This window comes from Euleptes europaea, chromosome 3 (assembly GCF_029931775.1).
Source record: "Euleptes europaea isolate rEulEur1 chromosome 3, rEulEur1.hap1, whole genome shotgun sequence".
Taxonomy (NCBI): Eukaryota; Metazoa; Chordata; class Lepidosauria; order Squamata; family Sphaerodactylidae; genus Euleptes; species Euleptes europaea.
The window spans coordinates 54,650,571-54,671,646 of NC_079314.1; the positions used below are offsets into that span (position 1 = coordinate 54,650,571).

Genomic DNA, 21,076 nt, shown 5'->3' on the forward strand with positions numbered 1-21,076 from the left:
CCTATGGCTGATATCTATATTTTAAACTTAATGATGTTTTAGTATTGTTAATCTTTTTAAAAACCTGACCAATAATGAGAATTTGAATTGGCAAATATACGAAGAACAATGTCATACAGTGAATTTCATGAATTCAGCGTAGCTACACTCACTTCACACCCTTACTAAAGACCCTACAAAATCTGTTTGGATGACAGTATTTCTGGTGTCTATAGGGCAGCATGGCACACCTTGTGATGGGACCTGAGATCAAAACACAGTAGACCTGCTCAGCATTGCTTCCAGGTAAACAGGTGGTTGAGCACACCATGCTTGAATAAGTCAAGTCACCATGGCAATCAAGCTTACTCTGCTGTAGCTCCATGAAGACAAGGATGGGAATAATCGAGGAGAGATGCTCCAAATGTGAAAGCTCAGAAACCCTTGAAGGGAGTGTAAGATCATGGAAAGTTCAGTATGTTGATGCAGAAGTCTGAATCTATTTTCATCTGCTCTTTGCTTGCTCTAGAAAGAAAGGGAGCGAGTCATCTTTTGTTATCCCCTCCCCATTAAGTATGCCTCAGAGTGAACAAACTGAAACTTAATCCTTACAAGACAGAAGTTCTCTGGGTTAGTAGAAAGGCAGACCAGGGACTTCACATATCTCCTGTCGTGGATGAGGTTATACTCCCCTTGAAAAGCCAGGTCTGCAGCTTGGGAGTGCTACTTGACGCAGGAATCACTTTAGAAAACCAAGTGTCTGAGATGTTTGAAGTGCTTTTGCTCAGCTTTGGCTGGTGCATCAGCTACACATGTTTCTGGTTCACAGTGATCCATGCCTTAGTTTCATCTAGACTGGACAATTGCAATGCACTGTACTTGGGGCTAGCCTTGAAGATTGTTTGGAATGTGCAGCTAGTCCAGAATGCTGCAGCTAGACTGCTGATCAGGACCAGTTATCTGGAGCATGTAACCCCAATATTACAGCAATTATGCTGGCTACTAATCCAAGATGTGGGTTTTGTCCTTTAAAGCCCTAGTTGGCTTGGGACCAGGGTATCTGCAGGACTGTCTTCTATGTTCCTGCCCCGGAATTAACAAGGGGAGAGGCCCTCCTAATTGTCCCATCAACCAAAGAAGCTCATATGGTGGGCACACGAGAGAGGACCTTTTCAGCGGCTGCCCCATGATTATGGAAAAACCTCCCCACAGGGGTGTGCCTAGACCCCTCACTTTTCATCTACAGGAGGCAGTTGTAGACAGTTTTATTTAGGACTGCATTTAATTGATTTGGTGGCAGTCTTAAATTGTGGTTTTAAATTCTGGTTTCTATTAATGTTATTTATACTGTAAGCTGCCTTGAGTTCTGTAAGATAGAAAGGTGGCTAATAAACGTTTTAAGTCAACACAGATTTGTATATTACAAAGCTACAATGTCTTCATTTCCCGCTTTCCTCAAGTTACATCAATGCTTCTTAACAGGGGCTATGTGGCCTTCACAGGGGGAGAGGTAGATATTTTAGGATTTCAGAAATTCAGTGCTTTGGTCAGAAAATGGAGGGCACTTAGGAGAACAGGGGGAGGGTGCAGCCCCTTGTCCCTATTTGCAACAGCTTCTGACAGCAAGCAAAGGAGAGTTGTTTTGTAATACTCACCCCACCATGAGAATAAAGTCCCAGATCTCTTCCCTGGGCCTTTAAAAAAGTAGTACACAGCAAACAGGAACTAAACCTACTATTAAGGGGTTGCCTGATGGCCATCATATATAATGGTCCCATTGAACATATGCCTGAGATCTCAGCATCACATGCCTATATCTGAAGTGGTTTTTATATCCCCATGCTTTACTTATTTGTTATGAACCGCTTTGCTACTTCAGATCCTCCTAGAAAGTACATAGTGTTAAGTAGGGCTTTCATGAGAAAGGAAAAGAATCATGGTTCATGGTCATTTATATATCAAACTTCCTTTGTGTTTACTTTATTTAATATTCCAGTTGTATAAGGCTGTCTGTGAATGCTATAAAATTAGCAGTTTCATTGGAATTCTAAAGAGCACCTTTCATATTTCTTCTTCACTTTTGCCTGAGGTAGGAATGTCAGCTTCAATATGAAGAAGAGGAGTTAGTTTTTATATGCTGACTTTTTCTACCACTTAAGAGAGATCAAACCGGCTTACAATCACCTTCCCTTCCCCACTCCACAACAGACACCCTGTGAGGTAGGTGGGGCTGAGAGAGTGTGATTAGCCCAAGGTCACCCAGCTGGCTTCACATGTAGGAGTGGGGAAACAAATCCAGTTCACCAGATTTGTGTCCGCTGCTCATGTGGAGGAGTCGGGAATCAAACTCAGTTCTCCAGATCAGACTCCACTGCTCCAAACCACCGCTCTTAACCACTACATCATGCTGAATCAGGGCTGTGGCTTTAATTAATGGAATAAGGAGCTAGATTGCCCTATTTTACCAAAGCACTAGGATGAGGCCTTAAAGTTTCTATCTGCTCTCTCTATGGATCTGAAGTTGAGACCTATTCAGCCAAAAATTATGTTTAGGATATGCTAGACTCCACAGTGACTCTTTAGCAAAGGATTGAGTAAAGTGTCTAATTGTTGGCATTGTAACTCACAGGCCTCATCCCTTAAACATATGCTTTGGGCATATCCAGTCATTAGGTTTTTCTGAGAAGAAGTTATTACTTGTATCAATTTTGTATTAGAATGTTCATTGATTTTTGAGGATGCTTATGTACTTTAAAGCTATTTGCCCATCTCTTGGAGGCTAACTGATGGTCAACAAAAATGGACTGTCTGTGCCCTTTCTACAGCTAAATACTTGCATTACAACTTTGGAAAGATAAAAGGCTACTTCTAGTAAATCAATGGATTGAGGACCTTAGAACTCTATCAATGTTTGAATGCATGGCATATAGATGGCAACTATGAATTTTTAGATTTTTTTTAGATATTTGGAAACCGTTTATAGAAACCTATGTGTAGATCCGCCACCACTGCTACACTTTTGTCTTTATGTACATCTTTTTTCTTATTTGCTGGATTGTAAGTTTTCCCTCCTTGTTCTCCCCCCAGCCATTTTTTAAAAAGATGCATCTAAGATAGAACTGTAACAAAGACTATTAAAAGTATAAGGTTCATCCTCCATTAAATCTGTCAGTGCTAAAGGCAAGTATGAAATTTCAGTGATGCAGACAAACACCTTTCATCTTTATCTCCCCGACAGGAAGCCATTCCCCTCCCAACTAACGCTGTACAAAAAGTCACTGCCTAACTTCACTGTGGAGAACTGATAAAGCTGATATTCAAAACAAACTAGCAGCACAATTGTAGATGAATTCTGGTTTTGCTTTACTTATATAGATGGCTGTTAAGGATGGACCCTTACACTCATCTTTATTATCCCACCTTATAGCTGCATCCAGCCATATTTAGCATTAGTTTCCTTTTCTCCTGTCTCCAGCCTGAACAAGCAATTTTAAAACATTAATATAGGTACATGCATCTAGCACAGCAACGGGATTTCTTCTGTAGGAATGAATATATTGTCATACAGTTATACAGCAGCAGAACACTGCCAAGGAAATATTTCTAAATATTCTAAAGTCAAGCTTCCTCATAAAGCCTAGTAACAACAACATACAGGAAAAAACAAACATCTCCTGCCAGCAGTCAGCTGTGCTTCTGAGAAACCAATGAGTTATGAGGTCCAAATCAGATAAAACACACAAAACTACTGGTGTGTGTTTTGCTAATGGGACACAGGGAGGCTCCCGTGTGTGTGTGTGTGAGTGTGTCAAAACACCCCCTTTTTATTGCTGTGTGCCCAGTCTATTTGGCCTCCTATACAGCTGTTTCAAGCTATATAGAACTAACTGAGAGAGATCTGATAATTGATCTCCCAGTTAACTTGTATATTTTGGTCCTCCGAATATTAACTTTTCCTCACATGAACACATGAAGCTGCCTTATACTGAAACGGACCCTTGGTCCATCAAAGTCAGTATTGTCTACTCAGACTGGCAGCGGCTCTCCAGGGTCTCAGGCAGAGGTCTTTTACATCACCTAACTGCCTAGTCCCTTTAACTGGAGATGCCGGGGATTGAACCTGGGACCTTCTGCATGCCAAGCAGATGCTCTACCACTGAGCCACAGCCCCTCCCCTAATCAAGTTTCCATTCAGTTAGAAAACCACACACATACATAAACCTTTATTGGCATAACAGCAGCATTATAGCATGCATTCGTTAGAAAATCCAGAAAAGGGTAGATCTACAATCCTATGGGGTTCAGGGGTCCTCAAACCCCACTCATCAGGCAGGGCACCATTCGCTGGCTGTCCCTGGGGAAATACAGGGCCTCAGATGTAGAGGGGAGGGGTTTCCTCCTTGCCACAGTCACAGAAGAGCCTGGATTGTCCTCCTGCCCAGCCTTTATCTTGGGCACTGCAAGCCATGCACACAGGCTACTCAGTTTTCCTGGTCTCTCAAGAGAGAAAAAGGTACTTGCACAGCTTCCACTCCCCTTTGCCCCTGCCGCCAGCACTGGACCAGAATCAGCCATCTGTGGAAGCAGCAGGACCTTAAAGGGACTGAAGTGCAGTAGTGGCTGCCGGGCATGCCAGAAATGGTCAGCAGCGCACTATTTGCGGGGTGTTGTCGCTTTTCCTCTAGTTGATTGTCAGCAAATACCATTCAATACAGTAACGCTCTCAAGGAAGTATGTGTAGCTGGGCCTTAAACAGCAAGTTCTGTTGAAATCAACAGGATGAAGATTTAAAAGCCGCAAGACTAAATCAATTTACTTCAAAGTAATCCTACTAAAAACCACTGTGAACCCTTTGAAATAAGAGGGTTGTGGATTGTAGACTACTTCCCCATGGTTAGCATTCTCGGCATTCCTTCAGTTGTCACAGCAAACGCAGAAGCATGTACACCGGCGCTGGAACTTCCATACACAGAAGTTTCCTGCACACTTTCCTGTCTTTTTTCCAACTTCTCTAGTCCTCAAGTGCCCCACAGCAATTCTGCACTGGCCCTCAGGAGTGTGGTCATCCCAGCTGCCAAGACAACTCAGTACCCCTGCCCCCTTCCTTTTCTTCGCACATGCTATAGCTCTATAATAGCTCTAGGTATACATAGATAAGGGACAATAGATTGTTACAGCGCTATACTAATTACCCCAAAACAAGCCCTCAAAAATCCTCCATTGATGTGGCAGGAAAATAAATGAGGGGCTGACCACAGGAAAAGAGCACCCATATGGGCATGAGTTTGCAAGATAGGAAAATAGGCACTATTCCTTCCAGATAACATGTTAACAAACTTGGTCTGCATTCTTTCAAAAAAACTGAGTGAAGAATGGCTTTGGAAAGAGTAAACTGAACATGGGAGAAACCTGGAAATAGAACAACATAGCATTTTATGGAAGCTTCAACCCCGCCCCAAAAGAAAAAACATCAGTGGGGAGATAACCAAGAAAGCCTTACTGATTTTACCTGGACGTAGATCTTCTTTATCAACATACTATTCTACCATGTAACTATCAGCACAATTGCATAGTTAAACTATGGCACATTGCTTGTTACTGTTATGAAGAAAGTAGGCTATGGCCTAGTTTAAATATAAATGTGCAGAGCCTGGTCCATGCAGCTCCTTTCTGGTGTTCCCCCATCCCACCCCCACCCACGTGCAGTGGTTCTGGCTTTTTTAATCATAAGACCATAAATTGACTTAGAGATAGAGAGCAACTGTGTATAATCAAAGCAGCATGTGACAAACATGTCTGCAATAGCAGATATACTTCGCAAATAGTGTTAAAATAAAACATACCAAGTGTACCTAGAAACAACAGCCAAGAACAGTAAGAGTGGGCTTTGTGTGATCACTGCCCAGACACAGAAACTGACAATGTCTTACAAGTAGATAATTTCTTTTGTGATATTTCCACCTGGGCAGTATGTTTGCTTATCTTGAACACATGCTAGAAAACAGAGCCAACAAGCAATGGTGTGTGCTGCAAACAAGGAACTAACGATCACATTACAAGCTTTACTGTGCATCCATGCAGAGTTTGAGGTTCTCCCTTTCCCAAGTTATCCTCACAACCATCTTGTGAGGTAAGTTAGGCTGGAAAAGAATGACTGGCCCAAAGTCATTCAGAAACTTCAGGGCAGAGTTGGGATTTGAACTTGGGTCTCCCAGATCCTAGTCCGACACTCTAACCACTATGCTACACTGGCTTTCATGTTGCCTTTGTCACTAATGCCCTGTGAGAAAGACAAGCAGACAATTTCCATCTGGCTTTCCTCACCTGCTAACTGCAAACAGCGAAATCAAGAGTAAAAAAAGAGAAAAAATGTGTCTTGTAAGATGACACTTGCATTAACTTTGTAGAACAGAACTGGTTTTACTGGACACCAAGGAACCATAGCACACAGTGCTTGAGTAATTTGTGCCTCTGACCTTGAGCCTTTATTAGAACTTAGCTCTTTTGTGAAGATTTTATCATTCCTAAATCCAAATTTAGAATGTTAATATTTGTTTGTTTTTATAGTTCTGGTGGCTTCTGTTTTGCTCCTTTTTTTCAATGGATGGAGCAGAAGAAGAAGAGCTGGTTTTTATATGCCGGCTTTCTCTACCACTTAAGGAAGAATCAAACCGGCTTACAATCACCTTCTCTTCCCCTCCCCACAACAGACACCCTGTGAAATAGGTGGGGCTGAGAGAGCTCAAAGAGAGCTGTGACTAGCCCACGGTCACCCAGCTGGCTTCATGTGTAGGAGTGGGGAAACCAACCCGGTTCACCAGATTAGCGTCCATCGCTCATGTGGAGTGGGGAATCAAACCCGGTCCTCCAGAATACAATCTACTTCTCCAAACCACTACACCACACTGGCATCTCTGTTTCCCCATAGCCTCTATGTCCAAACTGACCTATCTTCTCTTGGGAAGATGAAAACAAAAGGAAAGCATTACATAACGAGGAAATAAAACTGTCCTTGGTTGACTATGTTCCTCTTTTTTAATACTCTGGGACAGCTTTTCCAGTTACAGTGAAGTCATCAAAGATGGAGGGATCATTTTAGGGGAGAAATGGTTTCTCTAGCAACGCAGTCCTAAGCAGAATTATACCACTATTAGGCCATTTGACTTGGAAGAGGGTACTGCTGCTTAGGACTGCACTGTAATTTTTCTGCATCATACAGTAGAAATTATTGCAGTAAGCAGGTAAAGCTATACAGGTGAAAGACTGAAATATTACGGATCTTAATATCTAAGCTTCCGATGCACATTAACCATCCCATTTTCATTCTTCTTGTATGCTCTTTTCTTCCAGTTATTCAATCTGTTTTCATGTGCTTTTATTATCTAGGTATGGCTACAATTACTGCAGGAAAAAAACTGGGTCTGGACCAGGAAATCTAGGTCAGGACACATTCTGCAATCAAATTTCACTTTTGCTGAGCATGTTTTTGAAAAAGTACATCATAATAAGGACAGACAAAAAGAAGCCAGCGTGCGTGCAGTGGTTAGGAGCGGAGGACTCTAATCTGGTGAACCGGGTTTGTTTCCCCACTCCTCCACATGAAGCCTGCTGGGTGACTTTGGGCTAGTCACAGTTCTCTCTTTCCTGTTTGGCAGGGAAGGGGAAAAGACTGAAACAGCCTTCACCCCAACTTCTGAATAGATAATTGGTGCAACTGGACACTGTTTCGTGGAGGCTACAGACATGGCTCTAAGCTGCTATAACAGGGAGGGGAAATCACATTATTATTTGTATATAGTCTTCAAACAGAAATTTCTTGGGGTAGTTTATACTTAAAATCAAATACACATCACAATGAAATAGCAAATATTATTGACCCAAATAAAAATTAGGAACATCAGAACTTTTTTTTTACATAAGGCAGCAAAACCTGTTAAAATATACACACATAGAACATACACAGAGCAGCATTAAAAAGATAAAACCAGTTGTTCAATATTAACCATGATAAACTCAAAAAGAGGAAAGGAAGAAAGAGAAGGGGGGAATCAACAAACGGCCTGATCAAACAAGTATATTTTATAGCAGGCCCCAGATGAATTGAGGAGAGAGCATTCTGCAAGTAGGGCATCACTGTTCAGAAAGCCCTCCTCATGTTGATCTATCTAGTCTCATAAAGAGAAAAAAGCACAAAGTCTGCAGCTGGCAGGACAGCCAAAGCTGGTAAAAAGTGCAACCTTCTACAGGGGACATCTTTGTCTCCAATTGTAGTTATAATTCTATTACCACTCCCAAATGCAATCTTGTTCACAAAAGGAGTGTGAACAAGTTTCCCCAATGAGCCATATTTTTGATCCAAGATCACCTCAACTCAGGGTATTAACCTTTACCCAATCTACTACTGTGTCCAAGCAATGGTTCAGATTATCTACTGGCTCACCCATATCAGATGAAAGGGGCAGGTGCTTCACTCCAAATCCCCAGGCAACCTTGCCCAGCAGTTTAATGTAGATGTTCAGAAGTGCAGAAAACCTTGGAATGAGAAACTATTCTCCTCTATTACTACAAACCCAATGGTTTCATTGTACTGTTGATCTTCTAACCCTGGGAATCTGAAGAGTATAAATAAAGACTCTATGCATATAGAGAACTCTAACCTTTAGGCCCTTTAACATCTGATAGACGAGGAACTGGATCCTATCTTCAGATAGCTTCTCATGCTTCATTATTTTACTCAAGTCTGTTCCCATAAAAGGCATGACAAGGTAGCTGTAAAAGAAATCAAACACAATTTTTGTGTGTGAAAGCAGATCTAAAGTCAGCAGACAATGGGCTCAGAAGGGTACAACTATTTAGGATTACAATGTCAGCATATTTTCTGTAATGCACGGTATTTTTATTATTGTTTAGTTAACAAAATATCCACTTAAAATAAACACATGGCATTTTTGCAGAACTGATACCTTGGAAACGTTTTTATATGGTGATAATGGGTTCACCCCCCACGGCCAATTCATTTATGCATCAGGAAATTGTCATAAATATGCTAAAGATAAGCAACTTAATACATATTGATTAATGAGAATAGGTTTTTTAAAAAAATAGGCATATATGTATAGATATATTTACTTTTTGTTAGATTCAAATGCTATTCATTTCTTAGATATAAGGGCTAAGCGGCTCAGAAAATTATATAACATAACTTTATTCGATTGTAGCAACTAAGTCAGTTTGTGTGAAGGTTGGAGCACATATAACAAGAAAAAGACACAGAAATCCATGTATAAGACTAAGGCAGGCCACATATAGCAAAGATCATTGCTAATTTACAATTAGAACACAAAGTTTAAAAAAGCGTAAACTAATGGAGTCATTAATTGTTGACTAGCAAGCAAACTGAAATCAAGAAATACGAGGTACGTGTAATCAAAGTACAAAGGTGAGATACACATTAATATGTGAACAGTCGTTTTATTTTCTGTTTCAAGGAATTTCTGTCTGACATGGTAATTCGCTCCAAATAAGGCTTTTACACAAGAGCCAGCTGCTTGTAGAAGCTGTGGTCTTCCAGTTTCTTAAGTAACCCTTTAACCACTAGAATAACTTATTCACAGCTTAATGTTTAGTCCTATAATATGTGTGTGTGTGTGTTAAGTGCCGTCAAGTCGCTTCCGACTCATGGCGACCCTATGAATGAAAGTCCTCCAAAATGTCCTATCTTTGACAGCCTTGCTCAGATCTCGCAAATTGAAGGCTGTGGTTTCCTTTATTGAGTCAATATACAAGGTATTAATTATAATAATATACAAGGTATTAATTATAATAATAATTATAAGATAATAATTATGCTGTAAAGATGATTATGCTGTAAAGTGTATGATGAAATACATTTTTATTAATCAAGCTCCGTGAGTGGAACAATAGCAACAGCTGAGGTTTTCACAGGATACTAAACACAGGATGCAGACCTAAGAACACTTTCCTGGGATTAGGCCCCACTGAACAACATGGGCCTCACTTCTGAGTAGACCTACTTAGGATTCCTCCCACAACAGCCTAGAATGTAACCACTTTTGTCAGTTGAAGCACAATTGCATATTGTGAGTGCTCCCTACCACAGTAGAAGTGGAAAGACATTCTGATTAAGGGAAAGTGCATATGGGGTGAAGGGATCATGGCTCAATGGCTCAATGCTTTGTATGCAAGGTAAAAAGATTCGTTCCCAGCACTGCAAGCTTAGACTCTCAAGGTAGCGCATGTTGGGAAAGACCTCTGCGTGATTTTTTGTTCAGCAGTTGCCAGTAAGAGTAGACAACTCTGAACCAGACAGGCCAATGGTCTGACTTGGTATAAGGTACTTACATATGTATAGGTAGGCAAAAATGAATATGTGCACACGAGGGCCAATTCAGATTTTGTATTGCAGAGATTTTTTGCAAACATACCATCAACCCCTGGTGACAATCATTAAGCATAAAACATCTCCCAGCTGCTCCAATAGTGTATGCAGCTGGTCTGTTTTTATTTAAGGAGGTAATTCAGTCTTGGAATTCAAGCCAAAGCAAATGAAATTCAAATACAGCCTGCATGTATGTTATGTTAAACTAAACACTAAGGGAAAAAAATCCAGGGATAAATACCAATGGAGGACAACGATTGCCACTCTGTAATGGAAGGAGGGAATGTTTACCGTATTTTTCGCTCCAAAGGATGCACCCGACCATAAGACGCACCTAGTTTTTAGAGGAGGAAAACAAGAAAAAATCTTGTTTTCCTCCTCTAAAAACTTGTCTTATGGAGTGAATGCCGGCTGGGAGCGTGCGCGTCGGGACGCGCGAGCTGGCATTCCCCGCCCCGACGGCCAGCTGGGAGGCGGGCGGGGCGCACAGAGCTGGCTGGGCGCGTGTGCGTCGGGATGGCGCGAACCGGCGTATGCGCCCAGCCGGCTCTGTGCGCCCCGCCCGCCTCCCAGCTGGCCGTCGGGGCGGGGAACGCTGGCTCGCGCTGACGCGCACGCGCCCAGCCGGCTCTATGAGGCCCTGCCCGCCTCCCAGCTGGCTGTCGGGGTGGGGAACACTGGCTCGCGCCGTCCCGACGCGCACACGCCCAGCCGGCATTCACTCCATAAGACGCACAGACATTTCCCCTCACTTTTGAAAAGAAAAAAAGTGGGTCTTATGGAGCAAAAAACACAGTAAATGAAGTATAAATTGAAATCATGTACGATAGCCAACATTTTACACACACATTACGAACTTACAAATCATTAAATTTCTCAAGTGAAACATCTGGAGTGAAAACATCTAGCAGTCCAATTACCTATGAAAGAGAAGAAGGAAAAGATGTAAATATCAGTATCAAACATCAAACAATCTGAATGATACAATAAAAAATAAAAGAGATACAATAAAAAATAAAATAACTGAAGCACCAAGTCACCTTGGAGGTAGTGAGCGGTGGCACATGAGCACTGCTTTACATTTAATGCACACGCTGAGCAGAGGATGTCCTCACCAATGTAACTTACAGATACAATGTTACGTCTCTGATCACACTTCATAGTCTAGTTTATTTGCCATTAATTTTTCACAGACTTGTAGGACGGGCCCTTTCTTGAAATTGCGGGGACTCCACACTGCCTCTCTAATGAATCTGGGGAACCTTCTTGGTTTTGGGATGCAAGCATAAGGGCTTTGGGTTGCTGCTGTGAGGTAAATTTTGTTCTATGCATGAAGAATACAGAGATCACTGAAACAGGAGGTTTAATAAAACAACAAAGTAGATTAATTATGTACAGTTAATATGGTGAATTCTCTTTAAAGCTTGTAGTTACCAGGTCTGCTCATCATCAGAGACAGACACCACAACTCTCCTCTCTCAGAGGTAGAGTTAAACCACTTTGCCACACTACCAGGCAGAGCTACAAAAAAAATTTGTCTGCTCCCTTGCTGAGATAATTCCCTTCTTCTGTCTGCCCTCTCCCTCAGGCAGCCCTCAAACCCCACTGAAAGGTGACTGGATGCTAGAGCAGCACTCCCATGGGCTCAGGTGTGAAAACAGCTGAGTGGCTCTTTTGCCTCTCAGGGGAAGACAGCCTCCTGTCTGTCACAGCTAGTCTAATGCATGACTGTGACTAGCCTTGTGCAAAGGACCCGACTGCGCATTGACTCATTGTGCAGGGACGAAGGGTAGACATGAGCATGTGGCCCAGCACACGTGCCTGCTCTCCCTCCCCAGGTGGTGAGTCAACATGTGGATGGGTTCTTTGTACAGGGCTACCAAGAACGTGGTAGAGGATAAACCAGGTAACAGGGTGGAAACTAAAAAGAACAGGAATTCAAAGCACATCCTGTGTTGATGTAATATCAACACAATGGTCACGTGTACATTTGGTGAAACACCAACTCTAAGAAATGGTCTGGCCATAACAATTATTCTTTTAAATGGAACAAAGTGTTCACAACTGGGAGATGAATGGCAGGCTTTATTTACCCTTAGTACACATGATTTGTACTATACTGATTATAGCAAGACTAAATTTACACACAGAGAAACTGGATTGACCTTCAGAGTCAAACTGCGTCTTCAAGAACTGATTAATAACAAATACCTAGCTTCTATAAAGCTTAAAAACATCTCATGGAGGAAGGGGAGAGGGACTGTTACCTAAACTTGCAAGGGGAGCTACCCAAACTGCACAACACATCTGAGACTGATTTTGTTTCACTGGTTGGTGAAAGAGTGTATGTGTATTTGCACACTGCCTTCAATATGACACACATTTATTGTTTTACGTTAGTGGTGACTTGATCACTGAACTGAGACACTGATAATTTTTTTTTGCCATTTTCTTTTAAGAGCATAAGAAGAGCCTGCTGGATCAGACCAGTGGGCCATTTAAGTCCAGCATCACACCAGCTGGTCTAGAGGGTCAAACAAACAGGGCAAAAAGGGGCAAGGCCTTCCCCTGCTGCTGCCTCCCAGCACTGGTCATCCAGAGGTTTGAGGCCTCTGGATATGGAGGCTCTGTTCAGACACCATGGCTAGTAGCCATTGATGGACCACTCCACCATGAATCTGCCTAACCCCTTTTTAAAACTTTTAAGCTTCTGACGATCTTTACCTTCCCAGCAGTGAAAGCAACAGTTTAATTATTCATTAATTAAAGAAATATTGCCCCAACCTGGATAGCCTCAGGCTAACTTGATCTTGTCAGATCTCAGCCCTGTTTAGTATTTGGATGGGCAACCTCCAAGGAACACCAGTGTCATGACGTGGAGGCAGGCAATAGCAAACCACCTCTGAACGTCTCTTGCCTCGAAAACCCCAAGGGGTTGCCACACGTCAGATGGGACTTGATGGCACACAAAAAAAGAAATAAAAGAAAAGAAAAAGAAATATTGCCTCTTGTCTGTTCTGAACCTATTTCTCAACAATTTCATCAGGTGTCCCCTACTACTGGCTCTCTCAGAGGACTCTCCCTATTTCCATAAAACATTTTTGGGGGGGGGGGGAGTTTAAAGAGAATGATGCTTGATCTTAGTTATAAAATTATTTTTTAAATTTTAGACTTTTGGCATACTTATGAGGAAAAAATAGATCTGAACAAAACAAATCTATGCTGAAGCTGTCTGCCAGGTGATCTGTATAATTCCACATGCACTGGTTCCTCCTGCGGTATGCAGCTGGAAGCCTAAGGCAAAACATACCTGCACTAAACTCCTGTACTATGTAGGAATTGTAATGGAAATACAGAAGTCTCCAGAGTGTAATGCACCTCACTATGGCTTAGTGGTAGATAATCTGCTTTGCATGCAGAATGTCCCAGGTTCAATCCTCTGCATCTCCAGCTTAAAAAAGGACCAGGTGATATGAAAGACCTCTGCCCTGAGATGCTTGATAGTCAGAGTAGACCACACTGACCTTGGTAGACCAATGGTTTCACTCAGCATGTGACAAGATTCACATTTTCTCAGTAACAAATCAGATTTTCGACAAAGCTTTTCTAACCTATTTCATCTTCGTCTTTTGTCCACTGGCCAAATTTCTTCCATTTCCTTCCACTCTCCATATGAGTTCTTTATTATGACCTTATCCCAGTTCAGCAATTATTATCTCATTTTACTCAGCTTCCATCACTTCACAGCAATTTTAAAAAATCACTTTATCTGTACACAAATGCATGTACTACTTTTAAAAACTTTCATTTTCATAAAAGAACTTCACAATCTACACAGTTTAGATGCAGTGCATCTTCAGCGTTTTTGGAGACTAAAGATCCTCACACCTGTGTCAGACAAGCGGCAATTCTGTTGTGACTTGTGGAGCAGCTACAAAAGCCCAAGTGAGGAATGACAAAAGTTCCTTCTGGGAACTGTTCCAATTAATACCAGCAAAACCCATGGATGTTACACAGAAGTGTGTGACCATACAGTCCTATGGTATTCATGAAGGATGAACTGCAGCAGGGGAAGGGATTGTCACATTAGAAAAGCAGTGAATTTTTGAAGATTACACCTTAACATACCTGGTTTCAAAGGTGGAGCTCCTGAACATACTTTTAGGAAGTAAATCCCTCTGGACTCAGCAGTACTAGTGTTTGAGTAAGGAGGTTTAGAGTAAGGGCTCTCATTAAAAATCCTCTGTCAAGAGAGCATCCATCTTGCTTCCCCAGACATATGGCCACTGCATTTTAAAACCATATAAGTGGGCACCCACAAGAAACCTGAGGAGCAGCCATCCCATTCCCTCTGTTTTTGCTTCCTCTCCTCTTCCCCCAGCCCTTTTCTCTCTCTCTCTCTCTCTCCTCTCTCCTCTCTCTCTGCCTGTCATTCTTTCTCTCGTTCTCTGCATCCACAACCTCTGCTGTCAGCTTCTCTCTCTTTCTTGCTCTGTCCTCTAATGTCTTCTGTCACACACACTCTCTTTCTCTTTCCTGTTCGGTTCCCAAATGCCTTCTCTCTCACACACACAGACACACACACATATACTTTCCATTCCCAAAAGCCTTGTAACAAACACACACATTTTTCCTCACACCATTCTGTGCAAGGACTCTGCCCCACTGCCCAACTTCCTCGTTGTCAGCTCGGAAAAGGATGATGAGGACTCCCATGCCCAACTCCCTGGTTGATGGCTCAGTGGGGTCAGGGGTGGCAAGGACTTCTGTGCCCCACGACTGCCTGGTTTCCAGCTTCAGGGGGCAGTGAATACTTTTGGGCCTCCTGCCTGACCCTCTTGATGCCAGCTTGGCTGAGGGGCCAGCAAAGACTTCCGTGCCCCCTGACTCCCTGGGTTCTGGCTTCACGGGGAGAGGGGGGGCAAGGCGGCAAGGCCTCCCCTACCTCACTCCCTCGTTACTGGCTCAGCCAAAGGGAGCAAGGACTCCCATACTCACCCACCCACCCAACTCCCTTATTGCCAGGTTGTGGGGGGGCTATGAGACAATGACATTTGCTTTTGGGGGATTTAAGCTCACCCTCCATTAAAAAAAAGTTTTCAGATGTTTTTGCAAAGCTGGTCCCCCAAGTTTGCAGAAAAATCTGTTTTCTGTCTCTGTGGTCCCAATCTGCAGATTTAGATCTCCGCAAATCAGGACACAGTTGACTAATAGAATATATGACACAATATTTTCAATTCTACTTGCCATGACAAGTAATTGCTATACATAAACATGCTATACCTAGCCTCAAAAATATCTGCTATGTCATCTTTGTCATAACAATAACAACAATAATGGTGTGCAGTTAAGTTGTTACTAACTCATGTCGGCCCCAGGACCACTGAACTTTAAAGATAAGCAGAGGTGGTTTAGCACTGCTTTCCTCTACACAGTAAGCCTAGTCTTCCTTGGCGGTATCTCATCCAAGAACTAACTGTGGCTGACCCTGCCTTGCTTCCAAGCTCTGATGACATCAAGCCAGTCAGAGTTATTCAGGCTGTTATGTCAACTTTAGTCTCATATTTTATTTACTCATTTCGTTCCTGCTTTTCTCCCCAGTGGGAACACAAAGGGGCTTACATTGTTCTCACCTGCATTTTATCTTCACAGCAACTCTGTGAGTTAGGTTACGCTGAGAGTGTGTAACTGGCACAAGGTCACCCAGTGTTCTTCCAAGGCAGAGTGGGGATTTTGGCTACCTTGTTCTAATTCTAATGACTAGGGTCCCTCTTCGCTACCGGCGGGAGGTTTTTACGGAGCAGAGCCTGAGGAGGGCAGGGCTTGGGGAGGAACTTCAATGCCATAGAGTCCAATTGCCAAAGCGGCCATTTTCTCCAGATGAACTGATCTCTATCAGCTGGAGATCAGTTGTAATAGCGGGAGATCTCTAGCTAGTACCTGGAGGTTGAGCTGAGAGAAAGTATAGTAAGGGCTCTATAAATGACATACAAACTCTTATTCTATAAGCCAGTGAATTTAGTGACAAAAGTGAAAAAATTACATACAATCTAATAAAGGAAACTTATGAAAATAACTATGAGTACATGTGAGGCAATACAATACAATACAAAAATATATTTTTTTGGCTTATCTCATTCAAATACTTATTAGTCTCTTAGAATTTTGTACTGTTCATATGCTTGTTGTTCCCTCAGGAACCGGGAGAAAGATGATGGACGATAGGTGGAGAGGAACGCCGTCCGGATGCTTTGCGTTTTCACTACCCCGTGGGCAGCTTCATCAGCTCTCCTTTCAATTGGAGTCAAAGCTCCTTCAATAAGTTACCATATTCATATAATCTCTCTGAGGTTAGAAGTTTCACGCGCCCACTGGGCTGCTCTGCTCTTAGCTCTTAGCTGCTTTCACGGGGTAGTGAAAACGCAAAGCATCCGGACGGCTAAGAGACTAATAAGTATTTGAATGAGATAAGCCAAAAAAATATATTTTTGTATTTTTGTATTGTATTGTATTGCCTCACATGTACTCATAGTTATTTTCATAAGTTTCCTTTATTAGATTGTATGTAATTTTTTCACTTTTGTCACTAAATTCACTGGCTTATAGAATAAGAGTTTGTATGTCATTTATAGAGCCCTTACTATACTTTCTCTCAGCTTGACTTTTATAGTAAACGTGCCTTTTTTGCTCCAGTACCTGGAGGTTGGCAACCCTACTGATGACCTCAGATGCTAGTCCCACACTGTAACCACTACACCACACTGAATGAATCAACACATAATGAGGGCATGTCTCTTCTGTTTTGTGCATCTGGTTATGATGTACTGCTTATAGATGAGTAGAGGAATGGTAAAGCCAAGTAGCTTTAGCAGTTAGAGAATAACATCAATAAATTTGCCTCAGAAAAGGCTTCCCAGCTGTTAAGCATTAAATTTCAAAATTATGCAATCTTACTTTTTGTTTGTGCATATTCAGGCCCCAATGTAAATGTCCCTACTGTTGTATTTCTTTTAGCTCTATAACACTTTAGGCATTGACGCAGCCACTCATTTCAAATTATCTTGATCTTAGCAATACAATTAAAATTATTCGTATTCCCAAATAAATCGCTCATTGGCTGCAGCTTGACATTCCATTAGTCAGCCAATGATCATAAATGTCTTTCTTACTTTCTCATGTACTTTGAGCTCTGCCTGCAAGGATCTCAGGAAAGTTCTCACATGTTAACAGTAAAAGGGTGGGAATTTGTACTTATATATGTCTACTGAGAGACTCTTTTCTAGCAGTCTTACAGTACCTTTGACATTTTTGAAAAATTCCAGTATAACCTTTCATGTTCTAAAGTCCACCACCAGATGCATGTACCATCAGAGGCAGTTTACACACATCAGATGCATGCACCATCAGAGGTAGTTTACACACATACACACAATTACTAAGACAAACAGCAAGGTCAAAAGACCAGGAAATTCAAGAAGAACTAGGTGAGATGTAATTTTGTAAAATTCAGATGTAATTTAGAAAAATGTAAAGAACGTTCACAATACCAATAAATATATTTTCTCATCTTTTGCTAAGCTGACACCCCTAATGGCTAAGGAATCCCCGGTCCTGGTTACATACTTAGGAGATTACAGCATACTTCTTGATGAATTCTAATTTAGTGGGCTCATCCATTTGAAATTCTTTGCTGGAGAATGCTAACCAACTAATATTTTCTAGCAAAGCCTCTAAGGTCCACTATTTTGATGAACCTCTTCATAACAACTCATAGCCAAATCTCTCTTATCCCAGTTCCAACTGGGCAGTTACTACTCCATTTCTTAGAAAACATAAAGTTACAAAGATAGTGTGACTAATAACAAGCATAAATATATCCCAAGTAAAGAACACAATCCTAGGAAGGAGTGTTGTAGGTCCAGTGAAATTTGATTTCTCATTATTTAAAGATTGATTGCCCAATTGGCTTGTATCCTAAAGTGCCATGCTGTCAGCACAAGAGCAATTCCCTATCAAATAAATGTTTTTTCCGTTTGCGAAGGAGAGCAGGAAGATGTTTCCAATTGCCCTCTCCTGCTGCAGATTCACACTTTGCTCCCCACACTGTTCCTGAGGGATCCACTGACCAACAGGAGCACAAGTTTGGTTGGACAGAAGGCTGTAGTGGGAAGGAGGAAGACATGAAAGTTTCTGCTTCTAGTGATTAGGATCAAAGCCTTTTCTCAAGTGGTTCACAAGTGAGCTTTAAACCATGTAAGGAAAACCTGTATGTTTGCTTATTTGTTTTAATTATCTTTATTGTTTTATTCTTATAACTGAAGCACTATCAGAGCAGAAATACCTTAAAAGCAAGAGCAACTGACAAACCACTCAACAGAGTTTAAAACTACACAGAAGCAGGACCAGCGTTAAAACCAACAGCTAAAAGGTTTAAAATCCAAATACCCAAACTCAGTTGGACAACAAAAGAGCTGGGGTACTAACCAAAGCTCCCTGAGAACTGTATGAAGCACAGTGAATTTTTTGGAGTCTTGCAGGTGTCAATTTGTTTTTAAGAGTTTTCTTGGATGTTCTGAGCTCACAGAAAAGGAAGATTTTCACCAATTCACTCCTCACACTGCTGACCCCCATCCAGACCTTCCCATGATGCCCCTGGGGATACACTGACCCTTGGGGCACAATTGAGGGGCAATGAAAACTGTGGTGGGTAGGGAGAGTCAGTTTATGCTGTGGTGCTCATTCAAACTGCATAATAGCCAAGTGATTGTCCTAACTTGTGTTCTGCAACAAGGGAACACCCCAAAAAATCAGGGATCCAATAACCCCTGAACCAGGTTAAAAATTAGCTAAGGGATTAAAGGCTAAAAGGTTACAGACAAGATGGAAAGTTTCCAGCTTATAAAAGGAGGCCTACGTGCTAAGAAGAGGGGAGCTATCTTGGAGCAAGAGATAAGGTAAGTCAAATTATCCAAAATTTCTATGAACATCTCTTTCCTCATAAATTGTTTGGGGAGTGGGGTAGAGACTTCAAAAGCACAAAAGAGGAACTGCTTGCTTGAAGCACCATATAACAATAGCCAGGAAGAAGTTGAAAAGGAAATAGTTAGGAATTGCTAAACCTTGCTTAAGCCCTTTCCTTACTTATTCATGTGAAAAAGATTCTGTCCTGAGCAAGTATTATCAGATCACATGCAGAAGAACCTACTCTCCTAGACAATGGTGTATCTGACGCTTTGACCTTATGAAAGCAAAATGTTCTCCTTTACATTTGAACTGTTCAGATCAAGGAAATCAGAGCACTTAAGAGATGTGAGAAGCTAAGGAAGAGAAAACTAAGCAAGAGAAACCCCCCCCAAAATCAGGTGACCCTTGTGAACACTTGAATCTCTAGACCAGGGGTGGGGAACCTTTTTCCTGCCAAGGGCCATTCGCACATTAATAACATCTTTCGGGGGCCACACAGGTGTAGATCTCCCGGTGGAGGAGAGACTAGGGTTGCCAGGTCTCCAGCCACCATCTGGAGGTTGGCAACCCCAGGGGAGGCCAGCCAGAGAAGGCCTGCAGGGCGCCCCCCTCCCCCCTCCCAGGTGGGAGGGCAGCCAGCAGTGGGCCCCAGAAAACGAGGCGCCAGGGGGGCGCAGCCCACAGTCGATTGGCAAGGGAGGAAGGAAAACAGAGAAAGAGGAAAAGGGAGGGAGAAAAAAATTGAGAGAGGGGGAGAAAGAAAGAAAAGGACGGAGGGAAAGAAAAAAAAGGACGGAGGTAGACAAAGAAAGAGACAGAAAAAGAGGGAGGAAGAGAGGGAGAGAAAGGAGAAAGAGTGACAGAAAAAGAGGAAGAAAAGAGAAAAGCCTCCCACACACACACACCCGCGTATGCCGGCCTGCGCGACCGGGCCCCAGCCACCCCACCTCCCCCGCCCACACACACACACACCCGGCGGCACACAGAGCACCAAGCAACCGGGCCCCAGTCTCCATGCACTCCCCCCCCCAGTCCATAAAAGCCCCCCCCCCGCCAAATCGGCTCCCACATGCATGCTCTGCTGCCGGGAGCCGCCGGCCTCTTTCCGCCCCCCACTGCTCAACAGTCAACAGGCAGCGAGAGGGGCTTACAATGTGCCGCAGCGTTCCTGCACGCCACAGCTGTAGGGGGCAGCCTTGGGGGAAGCGTCCCTCCCCCTCTCCTCTCGCCGACCAACAACCGACAGTCGGTGAGAGGAGGTCCAAAGGGCGCTCAAGGGCGCCGTGGCCCCAGGAACACCCTCGGGGAGGGCCACCCTGCTCCCCGCCTCCGTGGCAGGGTTCCCGGAGCTCCCGAGGGCCACAAAAAATGTCCTTGGGGGCCGCATACGGCCCCCGGGCCTGAGGTTCCTCACCCCTGCTCTAGACCCTCTAAGCAGGAGCAAAGTTAGACATGACAGTAGATATCCAGCTTCCTCTTTGACATACCTGAGAAGATCCAATCAGATTAAGCTCTCTGCCAGTGAAACTAAACATCTTGCCACAAAGCAGACTCTCAGAAATACCATTTGAACCACTGTGGGAGAAGTAATACTCTGTGTTTTACCTGATTATTTGCCATTACTAGAGCACTGTGCTTGTAAACAAACTTAAATTATAATCTAACCAGCAGTGTGAGTAGTTTGTCTTGATACTAGTGAAAAGAACATGGAACGCTATGAGCTACTGGGGAGCT

At 42.8% G+C, this 21,076-nt stretch overlaps 1 protein-coding gene across 5 annotated transcripts in view; it reads right to left on the bottom strand.

Annotated features, from left to right (window-relative positions):
• The window catches only part of LOC130474217 (mitogen-activated protein kinase 12-like), a 46,494-nt gene that overhangs the window by 18,462 nt on the left and 6,956 nt on the right, over positions 1-21,076 (bottom strand). For all 5 annotated transcript variants that reach the window (XR_008933226.1, XM_056845750.1, XM_056845752.1 and 2 more), the window contains 2 exons: positions 11,240-11,298; positions 8,637-8,748 (listed from right to left, as the gene is read on the bottom strand). Coding sequence is in view for 4 of the 5 variants with exons in the window: in XM_056845750.1 (XP_056701728.1) it covers positions 8,637-8,748; positions 11,240-11,298 (171 nt within the window). In the remaining variant the exon portion in view is untranslated. The remainder of the gene's footprint in view (positions 1-8,636; positions 8,749-11,239; positions 11,299-21,076) is intronic.